General features: G+C 41.2%; 1 protein-coding gene across 1 annotated transcript in view; it reads right to left on the bottom strand.

The window, feature by feature from the left end:
• DNM3 (dynamin 3) overlaps nucleotides 1-13,344 on the bottom strand; it is a 300,862-nt gene extending 287,518 nt beyond the window's left edge. Inside the window, exons 1-2 of the mRNA XM_023753926.1 lie at nucleotides 13,247-13,344; nucleotides 4,913-4,986 (exon numbers count right to left, since the gene is read on the bottom strand). Of these exons, the coding sequence (XP_023609694.1) occupies nucleotides 4,913-4,986; nucleotides 13,247-13,344 (172 nt within the window). The remainder of the gene's footprint in view (nucleotides 1-4,912; nucleotides 4,987-13,246) is intronic.
• Between the last annotated feature and the right edge of the window lie 425 nt (nucleotides 13,345-13,769).

Raw genomic sequence — 13,769 nt, 5'->3', positions numbered from 1 at the left:
TATTCATTATGCATTTACTTTTATGAATACCCCAATTTAACGATCTCAATAGCACAGATACAAAATAATTTTAAATTTTATTTAAAAGGCTAGCAACAATTTAGACAATAAACAATTTAGACAACATCCCAAATTATACCTATCAAAATAGACCTGCATTATAATTAAGTATGTTTATGTTTATTCTGAATCCTGCACCTAAACTTGGTCAACAAAAAGCCTACATAGAGTCTAACATGGACATTGGCAGGCCTGGACACAGCAAAATGAAACATTAAAATAATACAGTAATGAAGCGTTAGATATGTCATGTACATGTCAAGAAAAAAAGGGTTTTGATGAATAATGACAGGACAAGGGCACATGGATGACATGTTAGTTTTGAGACCCCCCAAGGACAGAGACTCTCAAAGTGCTTTTGACACATGGTTTATAAGTCACATTACTTGTGAAGTATTGCATGACCCCAAATTCCTATCTAATTAAGCAATAAAATTGCCTGGTAAGTGAGCCAGGTAATTCCATCCAGGCCTGCTACTCATGCAGAGGTTTAAAAAATTAGGTCTCTGTAAATATTAGATAAAATGAGAGTAACAGGCAGACAACTGAAGAAACATCCTATGCAGGACACAAGCTGGCAACTTCTCTGCTGTGTGGCACACAGTGGGCATTCAAAATTGCATGCAAAAAATGTGAGGATAAAAATGTACCCAACAGATACACTTTGGGAAAACAATGAGAAGAAATTCCAACAGGCGTGCAGGAGATTTATTATTAAACTAACACAATCACTTGAAAAGTACTTAATGAGAATTTAGTTCCCTTTGTAAAATAAACACCTCTGGTTAATACAAAACCATCTTGTAAGCCAGCAGAGTAACTAGACTAGGGTCTGTTGGTATGCTGTTGGGACAACAGAAAAAAACAGTTTCTAAAAGCTGTAGGCAATAGCAGTCAACAGATGAGATAACCCATCCTGCCCTGATGGTCAAGCAAATACTGACGTCAGTGTTTTGTGGAGAATGAAGACACAGGCTGTGGCTGTGGGAAAGATAACACATGTCCCACAGAGGAGGGGAAGGCAGAGAAAATACATTCCAGACTATTCCGACTCATCCAACACCTGTGATCTGGAAGACCCAGGGGAAAGGATGAAGAGTGGAAGGAGTAGTAGGTAAGTAGTGATTATTAGTTGACCTCAGCCATGGGCATGATGTGAAACAAGTCTATTCATCTTCTTTCAATAAAAATCCCATCTTCTCTGCTCAGATCTAAATAGATATTTACAAATCTACAGCTTATCTTTTTAATCCTCTTCACCATCAATTATTTCAAGACAACATATTTTTTAAAAAAAATTGGAGTGCGGAGGGGGACAGAAAGAAAGAGAAGTCCCCAGATTAAGGAACGTGACATCTCCCTTCCATCCAGCCTCTTTCAGCAGACATAGTTCTGGAGCAGACATTAGATGGACCAAAAGAGTCTCAGGTCAGAGAACGATAATTTTTGGATTGAAAACTCAAGGCAATTACAATTCCTTCTCCCACCCCACCCCCCAAAATGGAATAGAGACAAACAAATTATTGCCAACTCAAGTCATCTTAACCTCACAATCAGGAGTGGTAATTCTATTGAAAATATAATTTTTTTCATTTTCTTTAAGGAAGAAATATATCTTTAATTCAGTAATTTCCTTCCTACATGGAAATGTATATGGTGTTAAAGGGCAGTCATTTAACCGGGAAGAAATAAAATTTGGGTCAGGTTTGCTTAGAGTAGCTGTGACTTTTCTCAAAATTTTGAGAGAGTTGAGTGAAAATTGCTCTGGACTTCATATTGGAAATTATATAACTGAGCAACTGGAAATTCTAAGTCTATTAATAAATGTACTCAATCTTTAAGGTAAGAAAAAATTAGCAACAAAAAAAAGCAGTAAAAAATAACAGGTTCAGAATGTTGTGAAAAGGAAGGAAGGAGGAGGACCCCAGCTCCGAGAGATGAGTGGATATGTGGTTACTGTTGCAAAGATTTCATTTGGATGTTTGTACTCTGCCAGGGAGGTAAGTCGATTATGTAACAACAACCTAACTAGGTGTTATTAGAACCTCAGCCTCTGATAGTCTATGATAGTCTATTGGTCCTCAGGCTCTGAAATGCCAGGGCCAGATGTGCTGGTGGCGGAGCTGGGGGCCCTGGGCAGCAGCAGGACAACACACTTCGGCCGTGAACAACTGCCTGCTATGGTCCAAGCACAGTGTGCAGACCCGTATGAAGGCTTTGTGAGCAAACATATGGACAGCTTTTTTAAATGATGGGTCATTTCTCAATAAAAGGAGCCTATTAAAAAGAAGAAGGAAAAGAACCGAGAAAAAGAAAACAACAGGAAAGAATTAGATGAACCGGTTCTGAGTGCTTCTCACTGTGTGACTCGGGGAGCAACAGCTCTCAAGAACTTCTGCCTTGGCTGTAGCTCTTTACAGTGCAGCACCTGGGCCCTAACCCAGACCTGCTGAATCACAACTGCCGCGGGGGATGCCCAGCAACCCCCAGGAACCTCATGCACATGGAAATGTCAAAACACCTCTACTCAAGGGACATTAAACCAGGAATCTGCGCTTGGTGTGCTAACCTCCCCGTCAATAGGGAGCCAGCACTGGACCAGAACAAGGTCAAAGCTGTAGTTAAGAAGGAATGTTTTCAGAATCACATGTTTTCACCATGAGGTTAACTTGTAACAGTGAAAAGAAAATAAACATTTAGTCCTCTGCAAAGACAGACTACCATACTGAAATATCCATTGTAATCAAATTCAGATATTTCAATGTAAAACAAAATGAGGTCCGTAGATTTAAAATATTTCTAATGTTGTTATTCAAAATAAGACTTGTGTGTTTTCACGCTTATGTCTCAGTCTACGTTATGACAGTAGAAAACAAGTCCTGGCCATTGTACATAAATGAGGGTTTGAAGTCTCTCTAAATCTACAAACTTCTTTAAAATATCTCACCTGTGAAAAGGTGACGTTTTTCTCTGGACACTGCCTGTTACAGGAAGACGCAATCTCCTCAAAGACCCTCTCCCCAGTTGCACCTGGACTCACAAGGCCCTTCATGCCAACCTGAGGATGGAGCCTGGTGGGCAGCCCCTCGCTCCGACCCTGGTGATTCACCAGCTTCACAAGCCTTGCTGCGACCTCGGACCTGAACTCTGTGTCTCCATCTTTGTTAAAATGGTCATTTACAGCAACTCCAACTAAGGACCCAAAATACTGAATAGTAACAGTTCTCTAATAAATTACAAGTCCTATGTAATTTTTAAAACATGGACACGTTACATGGTGCAGTCAATGCAAATCAAATTTGGGAAATCACATGTTGATGAATTAATAATATATTTGATGTGCGTGAAAGGAGGAAGCAGCACGGAAATCTTTTACAAAAGATCATTTCTGTAATTTGAAAAATTATCTTCAATTTACCCATTTTGTAATTTCTGATTTTTAACATCTTCATTTCTTACACTAATGTCATTGAAATAAAGCGGGGGGGGGTTAATACAATAGCATTTAGGGGAATATTTTAACATAGTAAAGTACTCCGGGAGACAAAACCACTTGTCCTTACCCATGCTCTACAGGTTTTACTTTTGTAGGCCTTAACAGTCAGTAACTTTTAAACCAGACTTGGATTCTGATGTTTTAAAAAAGCACCTTTCCTTCGGGGGGAAGGGCACATCAAATTCCCAACAGATCACTTCTTAAAGCAGTGACACTTTCAACATACTCAGTAGTTCATCAAAAATAGAACACTCAGCCTGGCCAGCGTGGCTCAGTGGTTGAATGTTGACCTATGAACCAGAAGGTCACGGTTCGATTCCCGGTCAGAGTACATGCCCAGGTTATCGGCTCAATCCCCAATGTGGGGCATGCGGGAGGCAGCCAATCAATGATTCTCTCTCATCATTGATGTTTCTATCTCCCTCTCCCTTCCTCTCTGAAGTCAATAAAAACATATTTTTAAAAAACAGAACACGAGGACATATTAGCTTTCTCAGTCTGACATGTCACTTAACCCGTAAACAGTAAGATCAGGTGCTGAGCAGAAGGCCCAGTGAGTTGCTGGCAAATGTTTAACAGCTGGCACCCAAAGGGGCAAAGCGGCCTGATCTATACCATTTGCCAATTTCCATCCTGTAAATACTCCCGCCATGACCATCTTCAAGCCACCTCCGTGATGTCCCTGAATACGGAGATGGAACAGGAGGTACACCATCGGGTCTCGGAAGCTGGCGCAAGCCAGTTTCAACATGGCACCAGGGGAAGCCAACGGGCACTGAAAACTGTCCCCTTGTCTTACCAAGACCCTCTACCCACTCCCTTGCTCTTGATACTGCTGTCCTTACCCATCACCTCAGCAATGCCTTGTCCAGCTCTTGTCCCCCAAGCCACACCTTCGGAATCCCCTCAGGGGGATGAAAGGACACCTCCTGTACTACAACCGCACGGAAAGAGCAAAATGTGGGGGGAACTGCAGGTCAGTCTGCACTTAGTGGTGGAGTGGAGGGATTCCTCACTTGATGACTTTATTTCTCCGGGAAGTAGGAGTATTAGTGGTTATGCTGCACAGTACAGATGAACTAATTACGAAGATAAAATGTTATTTTCTAGACATAATTACCATGATAAAATATTATTTTCTGGGTGTTTAAAAATCTACAATCAAATGAGGCTTTCCCATTAACGTAATCAAAGGAATTAAAAGAACAATGAAGGAGGGAGCATTTGGAGAGAAGTGCAGGCAGCTCCCCACAGCAAGGTGATCACAGAAACGGTTCTGTGGCTATTACCCAACACCCAGGAATGGAGGCACCAGGTCTGCGAGATGTCCGTGTGGCAAACATCCTCTTTCCTTACCTGTTTTGGAAGTGACAAGCTGTAGCACAAGAGGCCGCCTCGTCACGATGCCTGACCCTCGAGGGAGAAAGTCTCTAAAAAAAAAAAGAAGAAATAAGAGATGAAGGCATTAAGGAATTCTGATGACTTGTAAATGTATGTCACGTTCCAGAATAATTCTCCTAATTCCAAGCTTTTCAATGTATCACATGTCTAAAGAAGGCCAGACTCATCTTATAAAAGAAGCATTTGCCAGAAGTAAAAATAAATAAAAGGGTGGGCCTCTTATATTGCATACGGATCCATGTGCTTTATCCTGATGGCTGGGATTAATGAAAGTTTGCATTAATTTACTGTGTACTGTCAATGAACTTGTATGATCAGAGAATCAGCATTAGCAGAAACATTTGATGCAGAAATTAATCCTTAAACTTTTTTAGAATTAAAAAATTCAGTACTCCATCTGACTTCAAGATCAATATTAGTACCATCAAATACTGACCATTATTAAAGGTACATTAGATTGTATCTTCGAAATATCCTGAAATTTTTCTCCATATAAAACGTGGGATCAAGTGCAGATAAATATTGTGTATGTAGAATTAACAGCAATATATATTGCAATGTGAGTTTGAATTATTTCACTCCTGATAAATGGAAGTTTTTAATAAATGAAGATGCATTTGAATGGCATGTTAATATAACTAGATCAATAAAACTGCAGCAAAGAAAGTATTATATAATCACATCTGCAGTGCCACATAAATCATGCAGATTCTGTAGTGTCAAAGAATTCATGAATGTGCCTAAAAGACAATTTTTAAACACATTTAGAATGCCTCACAACATTGAGAAAAAAACATCATTTAAAAAATCACAGAATTCTATTCTATTCTATTCTATTCAAAGTACGTCTCTGACTGAATGCCAATGTTTCTCAAAAACTGGTTCCAAGACCACCAGAAAGTGTTATAACCACTGATCCCACCACCGGTCCTGACCCTACAACTTCAAGAATACTCAGGGGTATGTAGCCTCTGTGCCCTTTAACAGGTTCGGGGTGGGGGGCGGCGGGGGGGGGGGTGGTTCAGATGTTCACCTTGGTTTGAGCACTGGCCTCCACTCAGTGGGTGAAAATGGCAGGGGGTATACTGAGAGTTGTGTAGGAAACTGGCAGACCAGAACTTCAACCCAGATGGGGTTTCAATGAAACAGGTTAAAGGCCAGCAAAAAAGCTGCAAAAGCCCTCTAGCTGCCCTGGTACTTGAGAATGAAGAGTCACAGACATAAATTTAAGCACAATTTCCCCTACTACCATTCATTTTGCTGACAGGGGAAATAACACAGAACAGCCTTTTCACTAAGTTAGTGACTTTACTCCCTTAACTCCAAGCCCAAGTTTCATTTAGAATGTCACTATATGTGACTAAAGTAAAGAATGGTGCCCCTAACCGGTTTGGCTCAGTGGATAGAGCGTCGGCCTGTGGACTGAAGGGTCCCGGGTTTGATTCCGGTCAAGGGCATGTACCTGGGTTGCGGGCACATCCCCAGTGGGGGGTGTGCAGGAGGCAGCTGATCGATGTTTCTCTCTCATCGATGTTTCTAACTCTCTATCCCTCTCCCTTCCTCTCTGTAAAAAAATCAATAAAATATATATTTTTTAAAAGAATGGTGAAGCTACCGACTTGTCTTTGCTCTAAAGAATGCCAACTGAAATAAAGATTATTTATTCATCAAAAAATAAATCACTGAGGAAGAAGTGCTAGGGAGAGACTGTGGGCCCTGCACCAGGTGGGCACCGAGTCTGAAACCCAATGGGAAGATACAGGCCTGCATGTAGAAAAGCGTTAAAGAAGAGAACGGATAAACTATACCACAGTTCAGGAAAGAGAGGCTGAGACTCTCCTTTTGAAAATGTCTGAATACATATAATTTAATGTTCTTTTAATGTTCTCCAAGGACTACAATAGAACATTTGCCAGTTTGGATGGCTGCAATAACCATTTTAAATTTAATCAAAATGTACGGAGCATATACTCTGTGCCTAGAGCCAAAAAAGGAAAAAGTTAATTTGATAACCAAATAGATTTTTAAAAAAGAAAAGAAAGAAAAGAAAATTTCAGAACGAAGAGTTGGGGGCATCTGTTTGAGCTATTGGACCACAGATGAGGGTTCAGGATATGTAGATGCCAATGAGAAATATACAGGTCTTAATGCCATTTAATGAATCAATAAAATATTTTCTTTAAAAAAAAAACACACAGGCAAGCTAGAGAAGAAGAAAGGAGGGAGGGAGGAAGAGGCGGAAAAGGAGGTCTCATTACTTAATTCCTTTGTGCTAGGTTCTGTTTTAGCTCATGCTTATGGCCATATATTGATAATCCTTTTGAATATAATTAAAGCAAAACAGAATGTACCAAGCACTTTAAATAGCAAATAACTACCATCTGTTCGGCTAAAAAGAAAGCCCACGGATACCTCTTACTTTTTCATTCAGCAAACAGAACTTTGCAGTAAGAGGAATCAACAGTCTCAGGTATCCAGGTCCCTACTTACTAACTCATACTGCCTGGCCCTCTTCACGGCTCCATTAGTCCTCCCAAAGTCCAAAGATCTGGTAACCAAACCTTGCTGTTTGGAGATCTCCCCTGACTTCACAGGACGATCGGAAGTGCAATGACACCCTAGAGAGGATTTCTCTCTGCTGGAGAGTGAGAGGCTAGGCTGGCATCTGGGAGACGCTGGGTATGCTGATCAGCAGCATGGAAACCACACGCCCAGCAGGTTCCTGCGGAGAGAGCTAAGGGGTGACCCTCCAATGACACACCGAGAACCTGGCTTTGAGTCCAGCCCTAGCACTGAACGGGCAACATTCCCTCTAAACTCAGTTTCTTTTGCTACTAAACTGAGATAATCCTGTGGATCAAAGGAGATACAACATATGACACTTTTTTAAAAACACACGTACCGTGGGAGAAAATAGTACTGTTACTATTGTTATAGCTACGATATAGCCATAGTACATTTTCCCTGATAATGTAGCAGTCTCTTATCTAAAAACACTAAATCTCTACATACAATATTTTAACATTTCATGAATGGCGTTTGGAGGTGAGGGGCCTCAAACCCCACCTGCACTGTTCCCTGGGCGTTGGCCAGCTGCACTGGTTTGGGAAACTCAGCCCTGATTCCTAGTCCCATTGACAGGGACTCAAGGCACTGACACAAGCAACCATGAATCATTCAGTCGCCATTGAATGCCATCGTCCACTTGAATTTTATTATGTTCTGTGCAAAGGTGGTTGGTTTTCTCCCATATGCATATCTTACGGGAAAATTACTTTGCTAAATTATTGCAAAAAAAAATCATGACTGTGTCCTTAGATTACTTTGGTTTTAAATCACATATTTTTGTTTGTTTATGGTCTTATACATATATACAAAAAGAACATTTGCATGTCATTTTCCTCCAACAAGGACCTTAAGGGAAAGAGCAAGGACAGCAGTCTGCAGACTGACTATGATTAAACTGACTCCATTCTATTGCCTGAATGCCTTATTTATGCGTAGGCCACAGATTTTTAAGGCAGGACAAGTGGTTTTCTCTCTCACCACAGAGCAGCTACAATGCAAATGCTTTTCTTCTTTCTCAGTCTATCTCAAAAATAGAATTATTCGGCACAGTCTTAACAGCTGGTCTTCAGGCAAGAAGTCAATGTTCCTTCATGGTTTCTTGACTCCTGCAGGAAAAGTAGAGAATGATTCCGATGCTTTGGTCTAAGAACCATCTTGGTGACATTTCTTATTGGCTCTTCCAGAAGCTTAAGTTACCAGGAAGTATTATTATTGCTCCCTCAGGAAATGACTGACCTTCGGAAGCCTAAAATAAGAGAGCACACTTACTCTATCAACATAACTAGAGAGGAATTTCCCCCATGAGTACAAATAAAGTAACTACAAAGATGTTTCTCTTCAATATAGATATAAATGATCATTAACCAGGTGATCTGTTCAATAAATAAATGTTTAACATCGGCCCTTGACTAAAGATGGGAGGCATAAATCTCCCCAAGAAGTTAATTCGTGTAGCTGACTCATTCAAAGATAAATAAGCTTTGTCTAAAAGAATGCCATGCAAATGATTACAATAAGCATGACAGGTACAAGGGGTACGTTCCTGAAGTACTGACACAGAACAGACAATAATCTATTCTGCTTGGGAGATTAGCCAGGAACTATTTCAGAGAGACACAGCTGGAGGCATTCCACAGGGAATCAGGATGCGCAAAGACATGGAAGGCCATGGTAACACAGAACGTTAAGGAACTACCCACTAAAGCAGTGGTTCTCAACCTTGGCTGCACATTAGAATCACCTGGGAATCTTTTTAAAATCCTGATTTCTGGGCCTCATCCTCCAGAAATTCTGTTTCTTTGTTATGGGATGGGGCCAAGAGAATAGATGAGTAGGCGTGAAGAGGAGAGGGGTGATGGATATGACTCTGAAAGATACCACTTAATGGGCACCTGTAATAAGTAGAACTAATTGAGAGGTGGAGAAGGGACTCCTGGATACCAGAAATCAGAGGTACTCCCAAAGGCACACTAGTCTCTTACATATCTCCACTTAGATGTCCCAATCCAGTCTCTACATTCAACTCATTATCATCTATCCAACATGCTTTTCTCCGTTCTCAATCATAATCCACATCATCAGCATCCACACTTGTCATCCGGGCCAACTGCTTGGGACTCATCCATCCACCCTCTTCCTCTGTCTTCAGGCTCCAAATCAGTCACCTGGTCCTGTTGATTCTACCTTCTTCACATCCCTTAAATGCATCCTCTCTTTACTTCAGTCACCACTCCAGGTGCCACCAACTCTCATCTAGATTAATAACAATCTCCCAATTCATTTCCCTGCATCCAATTTGAACAGCCTCCAATCCAACTGCAACAGTAACAAAAGTCCCATCACATCATTTCCAGACTCTGAATCACTAAATGACTCATTATCTTTAGCATGAAATCCAAACTGAAAACAAAGCAGAAAAGAAGCCCCGCCCTCTGGTGGCAGTCTCTGCACTCTCGAGTTCGGTGCTTTGGCACACTCCAAGCTTTCCTCCTGGGAGGCCCTCCCCCACTTCTCCCTCTAGCACCCATGAGAAGCCCTCTTTGAAATACCCCTATACATGCCTCTGTCTGAGCTCTCCACACACAATGTCACACTGGTCTGTTTCCCTGTCAGCTCCCTTACCCTGTGTTCCCCCCAGTGCCGCCTTCAGTGCCCAAGTATTGAATATTTTTAACACTTCCTACCTACCCTTTAAGGAAGATTTCTCACTGTCCCATATATTCATAACACGGGAGAACATCATTCCCATGCCTGATTCCCCAACAGGCAGACAGCTAAATGGCATTGTATATCACCCGAAAGAACAGGCAAGATAACTTTCAATTTACCAATCATGTGCTGAGATCATTCAATCAATATGTTTATTATGAATTAAGATCCAGCAGTATCCATCGAAGTACAAAATACAGGACATTGGGTGAGACAATATTACTGAGTGTCTAAAGACGTGGAATGAAATTTGAAAGAAACGATTCTTTTAAAATCCTAGAGCCAAGATACTTTGAAAAATCATTCCTTAAAAACAGAGAAGTCTCTTCTAAAATATTATCTTCAAAATATAATTTGATGAGCTCCAAAGTAATCCCTATACAATTACTATCTCCCAGACCTTCAAAATGATAACCCAATTGAGAGAGAGAGAGAGAGAGAGAGAGAGAGAGAGAGAGAGAGAGAGAAACAGAGACAATCACTGCCAATTACTGCCCACGCCCTGCCCCAGGAAGCACTGAGGTCACGTATTCCACACACGGAACACAATGGCACTGTTAAATGGCCTTGTGCTTGCATGCCCCAATCCCAGAGCTTTGCCAACCACTGCCATGCCACTTTAATTGCTGAAGGAAGTCATTATGCAAAAATCCACAGATTTCATTGGAAATTTTCCACTGCAGTTTACTTCTTTCCCCTAAACTCTTGGCTCAGTGTAAAAATGTTAGCTCTTATAGATTTGTAAAAGAATGCATTTATCCTATCAGTTACTCTATAATTTGAAATATTCAATGAACAATGATAGAATTTCATTTGAAAAACATACAGTCACAAATCCGATTGCAGGAAATGTGATGCATTTATTTATTTATTTATTTATTTATTTATTTATTTTCACTAATACCTAAGAAATTTCAATGTTTGACTTTTAGTCACAAAACTTAACATTTCTAATCAATATGGTTTCATTGAATTTAATTAATCAATAATTCATGTTCCCACTGCAACATTCACAATGCAAAAGTTTCAGAGTCGGAGGTCTATTAACTGGTTGAAGAAGTTTACAAACCCATGTGTCAGACCCTCCCAGAGGCTCCCTCAGGAACCTGACGCCTGCTTCCTTCATCCACTTTATTTGCTGGTTCACAGAGTCAGTTTGCCAAGAATTAGAACACCAGACTAATGAGTTACAGTACGAAGCAGAAGCACTTAGCTGTTGCTCTATTCCAAATCACAGACTCTGCTTTACACTGGGTATCTGCCATGCAAATTAATGGCAAGAGACCACTAAAGGGACTGCTAGTTGCCTGCCCGATATCCATTTCCCCCTTATTTCTTAGTAACAGAACCCCAATTTTGTTGGGCATGGGAATGTACCCAACTTTGAGTACCAAATGGACAAGTAAATTTACATTTCCCGGCCACCCTTGCAAACCGGGTGCCCACATGCCTACATTTTAGTCAGTAAGATGTCACTAGAGCTTGTTGAGTGATGTCAAGGATATTTCCCTTCAAAGGGTCTGATTTAGCTGATGTGCACCTTTTGCCTTTCCCTCTTCTCCCCATCACTGATACATGACAGCAGAGTGGCAGCAACCTCCTTAACCCACAGGCAACCTGGAAGATGGGCTAAGGGCTGCAGAACAAAGGAAAACAAGGTGTCTGGGACAGTGCTGGCACGGAGTCACTGGACCAGCCCCGTACTGCCTAAGGAAGAGAATGAGAAAGAGAGAGAGAGAGGCACATGTGCTTTAGAAAAGTGTTTCCCAGCCGTCTTTTTATTAGGGCCCCCTAGGGAACCTTATTAAACATTTCCCCATTTGATTTCTCCCCATTAAATTTATATACACGAATATACTGTATATATGTACTGTATGTACATCTGTGCTTTTTACATAAAAATAATAAAGTTTTTGTCCCCTTGGAGGCAATATCGTCCCCCCTCTCCCCTTGAGAAGATGTACTACAGATCAAAGAAGAATAAGAGAACCCGGGATGCTAAATATTTGGACCTATATGTTATCTCTTCCTGTAGGTTTCTAAAAGAGATGTATATAGAAAGGACAAAGCCAAATGGCTTTTGCCTCAAACCCCAATACATCCCCTTCCCAGCCCTGGAAACATGGGCTGGACCACAGGGAACCCTCTGGCTTAGTTAAGAGGCAGGCTTAAGGCTAGTACCAGAGAGGCCAAAAGACCTCCCTTGCCCCTTTTCATGAAGCCCATACATGAATCTCAGAATGTTCTCTGGCACCATCCAGTGAGAAGAAGGGCAAGAGAACACGTATCCAATGACGAGGGCATGGCCAACCCTTCCCTACTAAGGCCTGACTTGGAGAATGGCCCAATTACTGTCCTTGGTCCTGAATGTCTATTATTGTTCCTTGGCAGGGGGCTGGAAGGGAAGAACATATGTAAAAGTAGAAGTAAGCTACCCTAGTCAATACTGTGGGTGCTCTTCTGTTTTCACTTTTTCTAAGAGATTGGAAGAAAAAATGGGTATTTAATTGAAAGCCAAAAAAGAATAGGTTAGTTTACCCACTAAAACAGAACAGAGAGCCACAGTCACACTATATATTTAATAGAACAAGCGTCTGATTAAGTATTGAGGAGGGCCCGACTGGTGTGGCTCAGTGACTGAGAATCAACCTATGAACCAAGAGGTCATGGTTCAATTCCAAGTCCAAGTTGTGGGCTTGATCCTCAGTAGGGGGCGTGCAGGAGGCAGCCGATCAATGATTCTCTCTCATCATTGATGTTTCTCTCTCTCTCTCCCCCTCTCCCTTCTTCTCTAAAATCAACAAAAATACATGTGTGTGTTTTTTTAAATCCCTTTTGAGGAGGGATTTAAGTGGACCCTTGGATCCCACTCCTTCTTAGCATTCTGGAAGCCTCATCCATTATCCCCCTACACAAGGCTTTTATTCCCAAGTGTCTTCACACTAATCCCAGACCTCTATATTGACCCCTCTACCACAGAAGCCCTTCCCCAATGCACCTTTCTTTACCCACCTTGCCCTGAAACACAGAATGCTGACAGCTCCTGTGGGAAGCATTTCCTCATATGCCAGCATAGTTAGGTGTTCCTCCTCTTTATTCCAGAGTACCATGAACCCGTCTTATCCCCTCCCCTAGACAAGTTCCCTTAGGACAGGGATCTATTTCTGTAAGGCCAGTGTTCAGCACAGCGCCTGGCACAAGGAAGAAGATGCTCAATGGTGACTTGATGTACAAATATAGCCAACATTCTATGAATTAAAGCCAAATCTATTGGAAAAATAAATTTTAAGGGATGATTATTACTTATAATAATAGCTAGCATGCAGTAAGTGTTAACTGCCATCATCATTATCATTATTTTTAGAAGAAATAGTAGTCAGTTACCCTAAAATATGGAATTATTACACATATTTGTTTCAGAAGCTGCTACATCCCCATAGCAACAGGTAGTGGTTACTTTTTGCTAGCCATAGGCATGTGGCTCTATTGTCACACTGTATATCTAGATTTTTGGGTGGTGTGCAAAAGAAAGTAT

The sequence above is a fragment of the Myotis lucifugus genome, unplaced genomic scaffold (assembly GCF_000147115.1).
Source record: "Myotis lucifugus unplaced genomic scaffold, Myoluc2.0 scaffold_54, whole genome shotgun sequence".
NCBI lineage: Eukaryota > Metazoa > Chordata > Mammalia > Chiroptera > Vespertilionidae > Myotis > Myotis lucifugus.
Note: the sequence above shows the minus strand (reverse complement) of the source record. Positions and strands in the feature narration are given on the sequence as shown.